The sequence below is a fragment of the Lytechinus variegatus genome, chromosome 1 (assembly GCF_018143015.1).
Source record: "Lytechinus variegatus isolate NC3 chromosome 1, Lvar_3.0, whole genome shotgun sequence".
Taxonomy (NCBI): domain Eukaryota; kingdom Metazoa; phylum Echinodermata; class Echinoidea; order Temnopleuroida; family Toxopneustidae; genus Lytechinus; species Lytechinus variegatus.
Window position 1 is genome coordinate 19,994,126 of NC_054740.1, and position 15,730 is coordinate 20,009,855.

General features: G+C 34.6%; 1 protein-coding gene across 1 annotated transcript; it reads right to left on the reverse strand.

Annotated features, from left to right (window-relative positions):
• Nucleotides 1–233: 233 nt before the first annotated feature.
• On the reverse strand, nucleotides 234–13,523 carry LOC121408519 (vacuolar protein sorting-associated protein 37A-like). Its single transcript, XM_041600008.1, has 9 exons — nucleotides 13,302–13,523; nucleotides 12,550–12,624; nucleotides 12,044–12,158; nucleotides 10,918–11,012; nucleotides 10,079–10,586; nucleotides 9,313–9,508; nucleotides 8,241–8,368; nucleotides 507–650; nucleotides 234–321 (listed from the first exon to the last, which is right to left on the reverse strand). Exons 1-9 carry the CDS (start codon nucleotides 13,409–13,411, stop codon nucleotides 253–255), a joined length of 1,440 nt encoding a protein of 479 aa, XP_041455942.1. The 5' UTR covers nucleotides 13,412–13,523; the 3' UTR covers nucleotides 234–252.
• Nucleotides 13,524–15,730: the final 2,207 nt, after the last annotated feature.

Consider the following 15,730-nt stretch of genomic DNA (forward strand, 5'->3'; position numbering starts at 1 on the left):
AGGAACATGGAGAGCAGACTAGATTTGGCATTTTCGAAAAGGACAGACGAAAAGTCCTTGTAATGAGATACAGATAGTCTTTGTTTCAAAAACTAATTTCAAGAGAAAACATTTCAAGGATATTTTGGAAAATGTTGATCTTATAACACTTGTTCATTGCTTTCAATCAGTTCATTGCTTTCAATCAATCAATAATAATTCTACAAGAGTAACAGTAATTTTTTTCAAAATTGCAAAATTCAATGGATTAATTCAATATCTTTCTTGATTGGGTATCAGTTGACTTAGCTTTTCCTCCTTGACTTTTCGGATGTGTAGAAGCTGCAGAAGGATAAAGGAGAGAGAGAGAGAAAAAATAATTGTGAATAATTATAATCAGTTGAAAGTTACGATAGATGCCAGCAGTAATGAAAACATACATCATCAAGACTATGTTAACTTATTTTTAAACTTAAATTTATCTATTCAGGAGTTATCTATGATTATAAATAAGTATTTTTTCTTACTCTTCTTTGTTCACTGAACTGCTTTAAGAATTCATCTAGAGTAATCTTATCTTCTAAGAACCTCTCAGCTAAGTCATCCGATTGATGCTCGGCATCAGCTGCAGAAACTCTCATATTATCCATCAGATGAGAAAGGGAACATTGCTGAAAAAGAAAATAGTCAGAATAGATATCTGTTAACTGGTTCAGTTCATAATGAATAGCATCTCACACTTTTTATGAATACAAATTATACCAATTTACATTCTCTAAATTACTATTTCCAATATTTCATTTCATTTCGTTTATTTCCACAATAACAGCAAAGATAATTATTTTACAACAGAAATGTGAGTATAGAATAAATTAACAATTAGAAATATTGAAATAGTTCACAAAGGTCCAGTACACAGATATAATGTATAATTGAATTTTAGAAAGTTCAGTTTTAACTTAAATGCTAGCTGTATATTGTTAGGGGTGGGCAAATAAAACCTTTTTTGGGAAATTCAATTTAAAACGAGTGGATTCTGTTGCCATTTTGGCTGCTGAACACAAATCTAATAAGTATTTTTGTTTTAGAATACGTCTGATATTGGTTCCGAGCGATTTTTCAAAATGGCCGCCGAATTCCTCAAAAATCAGTGTTTTCACTTGTAAATCCTTAAATATCTGTACAAATAAGGGTTGCAACATATCTTACTATATGTTTTCATGGTCACTGAGCACAAAAATACATGAATCAGATAAGTTGGGTCATTCAAAATGACGTTTTTGGGTGAAAATCAGCATTTTTTGGTCATTTTTGGTAAAAATTGTCCTCAAATCACATTTTTTGTACATCAATCCTTAATTATTCATTCATCTGTAACTTGTTGCATGTCTAGCTCTATGTTTTCATGGTCACTAAGCACAAAAATGCATGAATCAGATAAGTTGGGTCATTCAAAATGATGTTTTTAGGTGAAAACAGCATATTTGGGCCATTTTTGGTATGAATTGCCCTCAAATCATAATTTTTTGACATAAAGCAGTAACTATTCATTTATCTGTAGTTTGTTACATATCTAAATATATGTTTTCATGGCCACTGAAGCCAACAATCAATAAATTAAATCTGTTCCAACATTTGTAAAGTTTTTTTGGGGGGTGAAATCAGCTTTTTTTTTATCATGTGGTGATAAATGATCACAAATCACTATTGCATTCATAAAAAAAACAATATTAATGCATCTGTACCTATACTAATTACTATAGTATGAACTGATATGTGTTCATGCTATTTATTTGAAAAATAGATGATTCATATATGATGATATAATTTCATTTTCTTTCTAGAGAAAAATCCCAGAAATTGTCAGGCAAGGGGGGGAGTATACATGTATGTGGCTTTGAAATATTTTTGGTGTACAATGTACATAACGTAATAGAACAAGTCTCGAACTATGCCTCCTATAGTGCATGTTTTCATGATCAGCACTAGATTAAAGAAAATGAAATTTAAAGCAGGAGGCTATATGAATTTCTTGTTAGATATCAATGTTTCCCTTTGAGGATTTATATATTTCTGTTTTAGATTTGGGGTAATGCTTGGCTTGGTGAAATTTTTGCTAGATATCACCTTGACTTTAGTCAGAATTATAGATGTTAAAATGTACTTATTGCATCTGTTACCAATATGCAGTATTGGGTGCAGTGATTTACAAGACCATCTCAACACTAGTAAAACTGGAACATAATTTTTGACTAATACGATTGCCTACAAGTACTCTGTGTCAAAGTTTGGGAAAACGAAAATATTTTGACAAATGAAAATTGTTTACATGAAACTGTAGAGTCTGAGCACAGAGTGTACTAATGTGTGTACGTGTATAATGAATTAATATATGAACTTTTTCATTCAGCAGCAGAGCATCCATTTTTTAGTCTTTTGGTATTCTTAGTGCATTTCTTATCAAAACTTTCAATTTCTCCACAGAACATTTTTCCATCTTGTATGTCATCTGATCCTTTCACACACCTATTTGACGAATGTCTGGAGTTACTGTGAGACAAAGATAGCCAACTTAATTCTGAAGCCATTTTCACTGAGATTTGCTAACATATCTAAGTTGTTAAGAGTCAGTGGGCCATTATGGTCTTTACATCTTTCCAAGATTGTTAGAGTTTTACAAGCTTTCTTCTTCTTTAACTCCTCATTCTTATGCAGTGCAAATTTCTGTGCAGATACAACAGTTGCATTAAAGTGTGCTTCGAGCTTCTATACTGTGTTCACCTCTTCAGAACAGCGAGCCCACTTCCACCTTTCCTTCCTTTCTTCTATACTCTTACTTTCAAATTCAGGGTGTACCAGAAGACCACCAGATGCCAGCAGATTTTTTTTCTGGACAGAGTCTGGACAGGAGAACTTTCATCAGTAACTTTGAATCTGTGCACTAGCTTTGAAAATTCAGTTCACATTCTAAGTTGGTAAAAGGAGCATAAATCATGCCATCAACATCCGATAAAGTAATCTGTCCTGGACATCTGGCTCTTCACTGTACTAATAACTTCTTCAATCACATCAGCAACTAGCCTATCTCTTCCCGATCCTGTTTCTTTTCTCTTTGTCCACCATAATTTTGTCTTACCCATTTAGTTTTTCCTCAAGGAATCACCTGCCACGTTCTATCCCCAACATTTTGCTCACCCATCTTGTTGATGCCCAGCAGTTCTTTCATCAGGAAGATGTTAAGATAACCTGTCATTGTGTAAATTTCTCAACAGCATGTGAACCACTCATTCTGAATGAATGTAGCCACTGCAAGAACAAGTTTGTAGTTGTTGGTGTCCACATCTGCATTGAAGAAAGCTTGGATGAATTCTCGTCATGACAGGTACTCCTTAGCAAGTTCTGCAATTCTACCGAATTTATTGGCTACAAATCCTTTGAATCCTTGGCACTGAATATTGTTATTTTCCATCCAAGAGGGACACTTATTGCTGATTATGGCTAGGAGACAATAACTAGGAGATTGCGATTAACCCTAGTATGGATTGAAAATCCTGGAGATACAAATATCCCCTCACCTGCTGATACCTCCAGTAACTGGTGGATGCAAATCTTCTGTTCTGTTATGTTTCTGCACATCTATTGCATGATCTATACGCAAAATTATATGAGCGCAGCATTTTAGGATTTTAGTAAGGTCTACTCCAAGAGCCTGAAGAAGGACTTCTGTCAGCAACTCGATCTGTCATCCAGAAGTCTATTTCTGATTTCAATTCATCAGCTGTGGAGTTGGCAAGAATGGCTATTAAGCACCTGAACCCATAAGCTTTGATCAGCCCCATCTTGACCACTATGCATCAAATTTCCCACATAACCTGTGGTCAGGGATGTCCTTTTACCTGAATGTCCAGTTATGGTGATGTGGTCTGCTTTCATGTTATTCATATCAACTGTATGCCTATGTATTTTCAACATTGATTCATTAAAGCAGCTGGTCTGCAGATTATTAAATCTTTGATTTCGTTTTGTTTTGTTCATAACTACATGTATGATAATGATTTTTAATAAACATATGAAATTCACTATTTGCATTTATTTTTGCTTACAATGTTGATCTTACCATTTATCACCATGCCTGTACCTCAATAAGTATGCATATATTTCAACTCAGTACCCTAAAAAATAAAGAGACATGTCGCACACCCCTTTTATGATGTTTAATGTACAAATATGGCCAAAAGGCCATTTTCCCGCCATTTTTCAAAGAATGGCGGGAAAACAACTTCATCTCACCGAGCCTATACATCTAATGTCCTTTATGTATGTGCAGATATTTGAACTCAGCACCCTCAAACACATAAGACATATCACACACCAATTTTATGCTACTCAATGTAAAAAAAACATGGAAAAATGCCATTTTCCCGCCATTTTTCAAGAAATGGAGGGAAAATGGCAATTTTTTACCATGGCTATACATCCAATGATTTACATATTGAGATAATTGAACTCAGCACCCTCAAAAACAAAGAGAGAGACAAATACACACCCGTTATATGTAAAAATAGGGCAAAAAGGGCAATTTTCCCGCCATTTTTCAAAAAAATGGCTGGAACCAATATCAAACCTCATTGGAGGTCAAAATGGTTGGCGGATTTGTGTTCAGCAGCAAAAATGGCAATAGAATTCACCCGTTTGAAAAAAAAAATTGTCATTTGCCCACCCCTAATATTGTGGGGGAAACCTTGGAAAGCGGAGCTTGTAATTCAGGTTCCCCAAAATAATATTACAGTATCATTAATTAATGAAAATGGTATAAAAAGATACAAACTAGACGGGACGATACAAGACTACACTAAACGGGACAAGTACATCAGAACAACTCAAGCACAAACATGGGACAATGAACAGCCTCCTGCAGGAAAATCATAGTGTAACATTATAGTTATTTATCAAGGTAGTCTTAAGCTTATGTTTGAACGAAAATAAGCTTGGTGTCAGTTTTAAAGATTCATCTAGAGAATTCCAAAAATGGGGACCAGTATAAACAATAGTCTTCTGTTTGTAAAAAGTTCTGAGCTTCGGAAGATGGAAAGATGACGATAATCTGGTGGGGTAGCTGTGCAAAATCTCGTTTCTTAAAAACAGTAAACTTAAGGAAGTTGGCAGCTCTCCTTGGTTTAACTGAAACATAAAGCAGCCCAGGCGAAGAGAGTACAAATCCTGTATTTTTAAAACTTTATTGGAGAAGAACAATTGATCTGAGTGAGCTAATCTGTGTTTATGACAAATGATTCTCATTATTCTTTTCTGTGTAAGTAGTAGTCTATCCAACTGATTTCTAGAGGAACTGCCCCAAGCTAATATCCCATAATTTAAGTAAGAAAGAATAAGGGTATTATACAAATTTGTTAAAACGTTTGGAGGCAAAAAAGTTTTTAGTTTGTTTATGACGCCAACATTTCTAGATAAAAGTTTTGATAAATACGTAATGTGCGGCTTCCATGAAAATTTGTTATCTATATATAGACCAAGAAATTTCGTTGAATCGACAATATCGATTAAAATATTATTAAGAAAGACGTTCCTGGGTAGAGCTGTGATTGAATTACTAAAAAGCATGCACTGGGTCTTTGCAACATTTAAAGAAAGTTTGTTACAACAGATCCATTCATGAATAATCTGAGTTCAGTATTTACTATGTTTACAAGAGTATCAGGATTTTTATGTGAAAAGAAAACACTGGTGTCATCTGCATATAATATGAAAGACAAGGCCTTTGATGAATCCTGAAAATCGTTGATATATAGAATGAATAATAATGGCCCCAAAAGCGAACCCTGGGGTACTCCGCAAATCATGTCATTATAATCGGAATTAGAATTGTTTATGGAGACAAACTGTTTTCTTCCAGTAAGATAACTTCTGTACCACTCCAAGGCCTTCCCCCTAATTCCATAATGTGATAGTTTAGACAATAAGATTTCATGGTCAATGGTGTCAAAGGCCTTGGAGAGGTCCAGAAAGATACCAAGAGTGTGAAGGTGGTCGTCAACAGCAGTCGCTATATGATTAATGAAATATAAGATTGCATGTGTTGTTGAATGCTTTTGCCTAAAGCCAAATTGTGATTCTGATAAAAGACCAAAACTCCTCACAAATTTTATTGTACGATTGTATATAATTTTTTCTAAGACTTTGGAAATAGAAGATAAGAGAGATATAGGTCTATAATTACTTATATCGGACGGATCTCCCTTTTTGTAGATAGGAACTACCTTCGCAATTTTCATTCGGTCGGGAACTATACCATTAACAAGAGATAAATTCATGACGTGTTCTAAAGGAATAACAATTTCGTTAATGATATCTTTTAACAAGTCATTACTTATTTCATCATAGCCTGGACTTTTTTTACTTTTAAGTTCTTTTACTATCTTTATGATTTCATTAGCATCGGTTGGAATAAAAAATAGTGAATGTGGGTTTTGGTTCTTTAGAAAGCATTCAAAGGTTTTATCTGTGTGAGGTATTTCGTTGGCAAGATTTGGACCAATGCCTGAGAAATAATTATTAAAGTTCATAGCTATATCAAAATTATCATTAATAACTGAATTGTTGATCTTCACATGTTTTATAGTATTGCGATCTTTTTTCTTATTTAAGACATCATTGATTACTTTCCATGTATCTTTTATATTATTTGAACTCGCTGCAAATTTAGAACAATAAAATTTCTTTTTTTCAGATCTCAAAAGAGTTGTCAAGGTGTTTTTATATTTGACGTATTTTTCACGAGCAGCATCTGACGGGTTTGCACGATACTTGTAATAAAGGTTATTTTTTCTATTGATAGATCTTAAAAGTGATTTACTAACCCAGGGGTTTCGTGGTGTCCGTTTGTTGTTTGGTTTATATTTTACAAGAGGGATACATTCATTAAAAGAATCGAGAAGGATAGTCATGAAATTATCATATGATTCGTTAACATCGTTTGTAACTAATACTTCGTTCCATTTGAGTGAACTTAGCTTATCCTTGAGTTTGGCAATCTTTTCAGGGGTAATTTTCCTAACCATTTTTACATGAGAAGAGTACGAGTTGTTATCAAAGAGAGATGGTATCCTAGCGAAAATAAGAAAATGGTCAGAGATGTCAGACAGAATGACACCAGAATCAATTTCTCTCTCAACGTTTGAAAAAATATTGTCAATTAAAGTTCCTGAATGAGAAGAAAATCTAGTGGGTCTGGTAATCAACGGAATAAATGAAAATGATAATAAAGTGTTTAGAAAATCTTGAGAGAAATTATCCTCTCTGCATTTTAAGAGGTCAACATTAAAATCGCCCATCAAAAAGCAATATTTATTTTGAAGCAAAGGATTAGAAAGCAGTTGTTGTAATTCATTTAGAAACGTATTATGATCGGAAGAAGGTGGACGATAAACTGTACCTATAACTACGTTTTTTCTTTTGGATAATGTTATTTCGATAAAAACCGTCTCCATCGTTTCATTCATCAGATTTAAGTCATGAAGTACAATGAAATGCAGGTGTATTGGAACGTACAGTGCTACTCCACCACCTCGCCTATTTACTCTATTATTAAATATAAGGTTATGCTGAGACAAGGAATGTATAGTGTGAGGAGCATCCGTAAACCAGGTTTCGGTCAGGCCAATAACAAAAGAATCTACTTTAGTATTATCTAATAATAAGCTCAGTTGTTCGAAATTTTTATTTGCACTGCGGATGTTAAGATGCAAAAGGTTCAAGTCATTCTTTCCAGCTGACTTTAAATTGTTGACAAATTGGTTCTGGGTGTAGTATTGAGATTTAACAAAGGATTTGTCATTGACATCAAAAGTATATTCAAATTCTTCTACGTTGTTGTTCATAGTGTCAGAAATATTTTGTTCATATTGTTCGTCAGAAATCGAAAAACTGCCAGCATTTTGCTGTAATTGAAAAAGAAGGTTCAAATCAAAGTCACTGACATCACTAAATGGAAAACTACTCATGCCAAGTAAAACAAGACTGAAAAATGAATATTTCCAGGTGAAGCAAGACTACATAATCAATTGAGGTTATGATCATACATATATGATCATACTAAACATGAAAATATTGAGCAAGAAAAAGAGTAAGATAAAATAACTACAATTGCACAAGAAATTATCAGTTCTATTAGTTGTGTAAAAGGACAAATGTAGCCATTTTAAGTAACATCTTTTTAATACAAAGATTAATTTCAAAATTCTCACCTCATTCAAGCTCTGTTGTTGTTGACACTTCAATTCAAAATTGTTTTTCAGTTCATTTCTAAATTTGACTATTTCTCCTAACTCTCTTCTCAGTCTTTCAATCTCGGGCTGATAACTAAGGTTCAATTCTACAAAGAGAGAAAACAATGTCATATCCATTAGTACAGCTATATACTTACTAACACAGATATAATCTTTTGCATAATGCAATGCTCAACATGTGGCCCAGGGCCACCAAAAATATATCTCGGGCAACGATTATTGAACACGATGGTTCGCAAACCACACCTGAAAAATAAATAGTTTTGGTGGCCTGACAACCAAAAAATTTAATGTGGAGCCTTGAATAATGCAATATATATGTAATACTACAATCATAATAGAGTTTCTAATCAAACCAACTTTGTCAAATGTCAAATATGGAAGTCTATCAATGTCATATTATTTTCTTCAGAAAATTTGCACAATGTACTTTGTGAACAAAGAGAAGCACACTGAATTGTCAAGAAAGTGATGAATGTATGAATATTGAATAAATATGCATTTTATATGCTGATGTTGCTGGCTTTCCATAGTTGTGGTTGATCGGTTCAATCACAATTCTTTGCAAGACAGGGCCCTGGTTTGTTGTCAGGTAATTTTAGCCTGCGTCTGATAGCTTCCCATGAAGATTCGGTGGGGCAAAAACTAGTCAGTTTTTATGATTTTCATATAATTCTCTAATTTTCTTTGTAAGAGGGGAAATTTGTTCCTGTCAAGAAGTTGCAATATTGCACCAAATGTCAGCGCAGTCTACCACTGACAACCCAGACTGTCTATCTCAAATAAGATCCCATTTCTAACCTATATACAAGTGTAATTTTTAAAAAATTGGAAAATGGCTTTGCTTTCCTTTTTCAGAGGCCCCTTGCAAAACGAATTACAAGTAAACGCAAATTCAAAATTAAAATTCAACTTGATTTTCAGTTAATCAGGAGCACTTATTTTGGACTCGCGTATGATTTTATTACTCTTTCTATTATGGGCATCCAATTAAAGACAGATTGATAAAATTGCCAGTGAGTTGACTAACTTGCTATTTCTTCACATGATTGATACAGCTCTGTCCTGTCAGTATGCATCTTGGCAAGCTGGGGAACGTTTCTAAAGATATCATCAAGCTTCTCATCGTCATTTATCAGATCTTGAAGCTGCTCTTGGGTGTAGTCTTTGAATAAATCATCAAATGAAGGAGGGATGGCTGGCATGGTGTACCGATGAAAATCACTCTGAAAAAAAATCATTATATTCATTTCAATGTTTAGAGATTTTCACCATAACTGCGATTTACATGTGATACGGCCCAAGTCATATCTCTAAAATTGGGATGGATTGGACTTGAAATTATCTTGACCCAGCAACACAAAGCATACGGCATGGTACTACGATTATCTATTCATATTCAATAACATTGATCACTGTATGGGATCGACCATAATATCAATTGATAGGCTCATTATTACCTGGAGTACTTGCCTTCAATACTGCAATGACTTGATGATTAAGTTACTATTGGAATGCTGAATTTCAAAGTATTCTGATGTAGATTATGGAGGGGGTAAATATCTATAAAAATGCAAAATTGAGGTAGCCTGTAGGGCTTTTCCAAAAGTGCTTTCTCAAAGTTCTGTCAAGATTATGATACTTGCAGTTGAATCAATCACCCTTGAGCCTTCAGATTTATTGTCAGCATTTGAAAATAACAAATTTGATTCAACTCTAACCTTTGTATTCTATCAATGTTGAATTGCTTTCATATCTGAAATAGGATCTGCCTTGATGCAGTGCTATTGACTTACCAGACCAAAACTGCTCGATATACCAGGAACTGGTGTATTGGGTTCAACATTCATACCATTCATAGGGACCTTAGCTGTAGATGATGATGATGAGGATGATGATGTGGTTACAGGTACTGATGACGATGATGATGATGATGATGGATAAGATGAAGCATTGGAAGGAGGATGAGGGGTGGGCATCTGAGGAGTGAACTGATTGGGAGGTGTGGCTGAGGGCATGTTCATATGGGGTGTGGTCATGTTAGGATGGGGTGGGGTCATGTTGGATTGGGGCGGGGTCATGTTAGGATGGGGTGGGGTCATGTTGGATTGGGGCGGGGTCATGTTAGGATGGGGCGGAGTCATGTGTGATGAGGCATGGTGTGGAGGTGATGGTTGATGTGGTGTCTGGTGTTGTAATGGATGGTGAGGTGGTAAAGGGTGTTGTAGAGGGGGAAGCTGCTGTTGGGTAGGTCCAGGCTGGGGCCTGAAATGCTGGTACTGTGGCACTGTTGGAATGGTCCTCCTGGAAGTAGAAGAGATAGGAAAATCACTAAAAAAGAAACATTTTGTCATGACGTTCATGTACATAAAGTAATGAATAATTAAGGCACAATAAACTTTACAGCAATATACGTAAAATGTGAAAGAACCTGCTGGCTATTGACCATAACACTTTTCAATCGAGTTCAAGAATGAACTGACTATTTCAAAATAATGTTAATCATTTCCTGACTAAATGTACCAGTGACCTGTATTTTAAAGATAACATTGATAAAATATTTCAGGCACAAATGACTATAATCCAACCAAAGATAGAAGAGAGGAAAGTAAAATGAGAAATCATATGAACTCACTGCTGACTTGCATCCGGCTGGATAAACATTGGAACTTTACTAAAATCTTGAATCAAATTCTGTACAAGTCTTCCCAAATCAGTTTGTACATTGAACTGTAAGAGAAAATATGAACAGCACTTCAAATTCAACACAGGAAACTGAGCGCACAAAAAAAATCATTAAAGAATAGGAACATATAAATATTCTCTAAAACACAGATTTTACCATCACCATCCCCCTATAACCCCAAGAGAAAGGGATTGGAATGGGCTTTTCCCTTTTTCAATATATATGATATATCTTTATTTTTAGTTTATGATCCTGTTAATCATATCAATATGGTGTCAATGGATTATTTAGAATCAAAATAGTGACAATTGAGAATGACTAGATTTGCAATTATTACATGTCCTAGAGTAATGTATGAAGCAGTACTATGTAATCAGTTAGTACATTCAAAAGCTTCACTTTCAACCATTCAGGGATTCGCTTATGTGCACTTAGCACACAGAACTCTTGCTTAATGCAATTATTTGTCCCTTTATGGACGATAAAGTTATTTAATGAAATTCAATAATGTACAGTATAACATTCAGAAGGCAATATTTGTTGTTGATCACTTATTGAAAATGAAGCCTTATGCTGTTTTGTGATATTTGCTTTGTAGATTTGTTTTGGTCATATTGAAAATTATCCAGTTACACAGCATTTTAATAAATAAACCTAAATCTGATATATGACAAAGAGCTGATTCTCCTAAAAATTTGAATGATTTTACTACAGCATAAGCTTTTATGTGGCATGCTGTATCATGCATCACTTACAGTTATAAGGCACTGAATACTTTAGTACGAAGCATAGAAGTGAAAGAAAATTGTAAATGAATCAGTAGAAGATCAAGCCAGGGCGTATAAGTGCTCTCTATATTTACACTCACCCAATCAACATATCTACAAAGTGTAATAAAGCAAAATCCAAGAAAATTGTCAGCAATCCCCTCCATTTCCCAATTTATAATATCTGCCCCCCCCCCATTATTTGAAAATCCTGGATTTGCCATCGATGAATTTTTAATAAATTGAATTGAACTGAAAATGAATTGAAATTGAATTGAAAATTGGATAGTATTTAAATGAGAGCTTACATTGATAAGAGGAAGGTATCTAACAACTTGCATAGATTCATCAACTAAGCCATGCCTCATTGGTGGCGCTACTGTAATGACTGGCTTTGTTTGTGGAAAATCTGCTGGCAATGATCTACAAAACAACAAAATAAACACGGGTTATGAATGAATCAATGAATGCAGACATCATAGACCAATTTACACACCTAAATAATATTCTTTTTATTTAAATCAAATAACAGAACTGATTATAGAAATATAGAAACAAACTGTCATCACTGTACTTAAAAAATTCATTCTCATATGGAATACAAAAAAAAAGTTTCAGAAATCAACAGGAATGCAAAAAAAAGCGATTTCATTTGTTTGAAATGAACTCAGACCAAATGAATATTATTTACTGCTTCATCATTATTACTGGTTTTACTATCAAGGCACTATTCAGGCATTGAAATAATTCACAAAAGTTATGCAATTGGCATCTATTTAATAAATGTAGCAATGTAAAGGTATTTAGTACTTACATAGTGAATGTTACATTATTTGCCCCACATGAGAATCCAACTCTGTATTCCTCATCTCGTTTTAGCTCCACCACACTACAAAGATGAAAAAAAGGAATAAAAAAGGTAAACCAAGGATTCACTCTCTCTTGATCAAAAGAATAATGAGAACCCGTTCATGGCAAAGTATATTGGATTGAGCATTGTGAGGTTTAAACAGATTTGCATATTTTTTATAGCATGGGTGGGGAGTTCTCATTTAATCCAATTTCAAAAGATTTTCCTAATTCACATCAAAATTGAACTGAAATATGAAATAAATAGCCAATCAAATATAGTGTCCATTAAGTGGGTAATTTTTAGTGACTGATGTTATCATGTTCCACTCACTTCTTGATAGAACATTTCTCAATCTTGCACTCCAATAAAAAAAAGGTCACATTCATGATCATATGATGTATAGTCATGGAGCTCAATCATGTACATGAATTTAACACTCAGTTTTTTTAAGTTCTTAATAAAGTCAAACTAAATTTTGTGTTGGTGATCATACTAAGGCCTATCATGTTTTAAAGACACTTGGATAGTTGGATCCATAGGCCAGTGAATTACATTGTAGAATATTCTAATGAATTCATTCAACTCTAAAGCCCCTTTGACAATCTGTGGTGCGACTGCTTATAACCGTTTTGATTGTGTGCAAATTATAGTGTGACCAAATGATCATTAACAATTGCACAAGCAATTGTGAAAGCCCCTGAATATACTCTTACTTGGGATTGAGGGTTCTGAGTGATTCAATCTGTTTTGCTCGTTGAGCTTGAAGAGGTGTGACTGCTGGCAGATTGCTCTTTGGAGAACCAAATCCGGAGAACCAAGACATTGTCAGGATTACCTTGACCTTCAAGAGTGTTTAAAGAACTTCTTGAAAAGCAGCTTAGTTCACTTCATTAGATGGATGAAGATGGTAGACTATGTAGGCACACGTACCACTCCTAATATTTAAAAAAAAATGATGTTCTTGTATATTGATAACATAAAATAATAATCTTGAAACTCTGTAACAAAGAGAGATTATTTCCTTGGTAAGAACAATCATCATCACCATCATCATCATGACATCATGAAAAAACAATTCATAGGCCTAACATTTAATGACCATGGTCAGATGATGATGTCAGAGTGATGAATAATCAGAACAGAATTAATCTAACAAGTTATTGATTTTGATGGGCATGATGATGAAATTGTTTATCATGATTCAGTGCAGAGTTAACTAGAAACGTTTTACATGTGTAGATCTATTTGTAAAACCCCCAAACATCGGACGGTTCCAAAATTAATCAAAATCATAAATACCAGACGATAGGTAAGATCCCAAAGTGCAGAATTATAAAATAGGTCCTGGGTTTTGCTTGTATCGCTATCTAAGAATTCTATGGTGATTGACTTGTGTGTGTTCGGCTGAAAATATGTCACAAAAAAACTGTGTGACCTTAATTTGCGCACGATCGTTTTGCAAAGCTTTAGAAAAGAAATCAAGCAGGCAAAGGTAAGATATTTATATCAGATGGAGGTTAAAATGCCTCAAATTCAGGTGGTATCACATTTTACTTCCTTATTTGGAGACCTCTGCTTGCAAACTGGCAATTTCTTGATGCATGTCGAAAAGATAGGATTTTTGCGGATGCAAAAGGTAACAAACTCGCCAATGTTTTGCCAATATTTTCACAATTTGAGACTTACCTTCAAGAAAATTACCATAATGAGTAATCTTAGGTAAAAAATAATACATAAATAAATTAATCAAATATGAAAATTTAAAAAAGACAGAAAACGATAACATTAACAAGGAAAAATGTTGCGCCTTCCCTCTTGGTTTATTTTGAAAATGATCTGTGAAGTGATCGTGAATGGAAGGAAGAAAATGGCTGAGAATATTTGTGTGATTTGTGATGGGTGCTGTATCCGTTTTGTGCATGTGCGATCATGAATAAAATAAAATAAACTATTGGATTGATTGTAATTTAAATTCATGATGGTCTGGTGGTGTGATAAGATGATGATCAACTCAATTTTGGCATGTGTGAAAGATGAAATTTACTTTATTAAAATGAAAGAGTATTGATGACCAGGACTTGGGGGGCGAGAGAAGAGAGAAATAGAAACAAAAGAGAAGATCGAGAAGAGGAGGATGTTGATTGTTTGTGGTAAGAGTGCAAAAGCTTTCTCGCAAATTTAGTATAGTATCTTCAAATTTCCAATCAAAAAAGAAAATTTCGGCGGCACTGGAAAAATTTTAATTCGCACAGAAATCAAGTTGACGACATGCGTGCGGCAGACCTTCGTTCGACATGTGCTCCGATCGCAATGCGGAAGCGAATGACCGCAGCACTTCCGGGTTGCACATCGCATGTGGTGCAACGCAATTCAGCGGCTCTTGCACGCATTGAGTTTTTAACGCGAGATGCGCCATGTCGAACGAAGGCAGAGGAATGTTGAATCTTGGCCGTAAAACATGGTACCTGGTAATACATTTCAAGATTTTATTTAACATTGCAATTAAAAATAGACAAATATATTTAACAAATATTGGGGCAAATATCATTTTGTGAAAAGAACTTTGAGAACAAAAAATATTGCAGAAAAGGCTTAACATGTCGAATCTTGGGCCTGTTACTACTTATGAAAAATAAATTGAAACTAGGCCTAGGCCCCTATATGGAAAAATAGGAATAACGCATTCTGCGGAGTTGTTTAGCGAGTATGCAGTGCACGAGAGGTTTCTTCTGAGCAAGCGCACTCCACACGAGCCAGAGGCGAGTGTGGAGTGTGCATGCGAAGAAGAAACCTCTCGTGCACTGCATATCGCTGAACAACGACGGGAAAATGCGTTATTCCTTTTATAAGATGGCTAAGTAATTTTGAACGCAATTAAGCACCTTATATGAGAAAGAAATAATGAAATAGATCTAGGCCTAAATCAAATATCAAATTTGGGTGCATGCGCCAAAGCCGTGGGTTAGACAATTTGGGTGCGCGAAAATCCCACGGGCGTGCAGGGATAGATACTTTTCGCGAATGATCACTTGGTACGCTTTGACCAATCAGCAAGCTGCAAATTATTTAGCCATCTTATAATTAGAATTTTTGGTCACAAAAGTGATATTGTAAGGATTTTTAAACTTGTGTGTTGTGTACA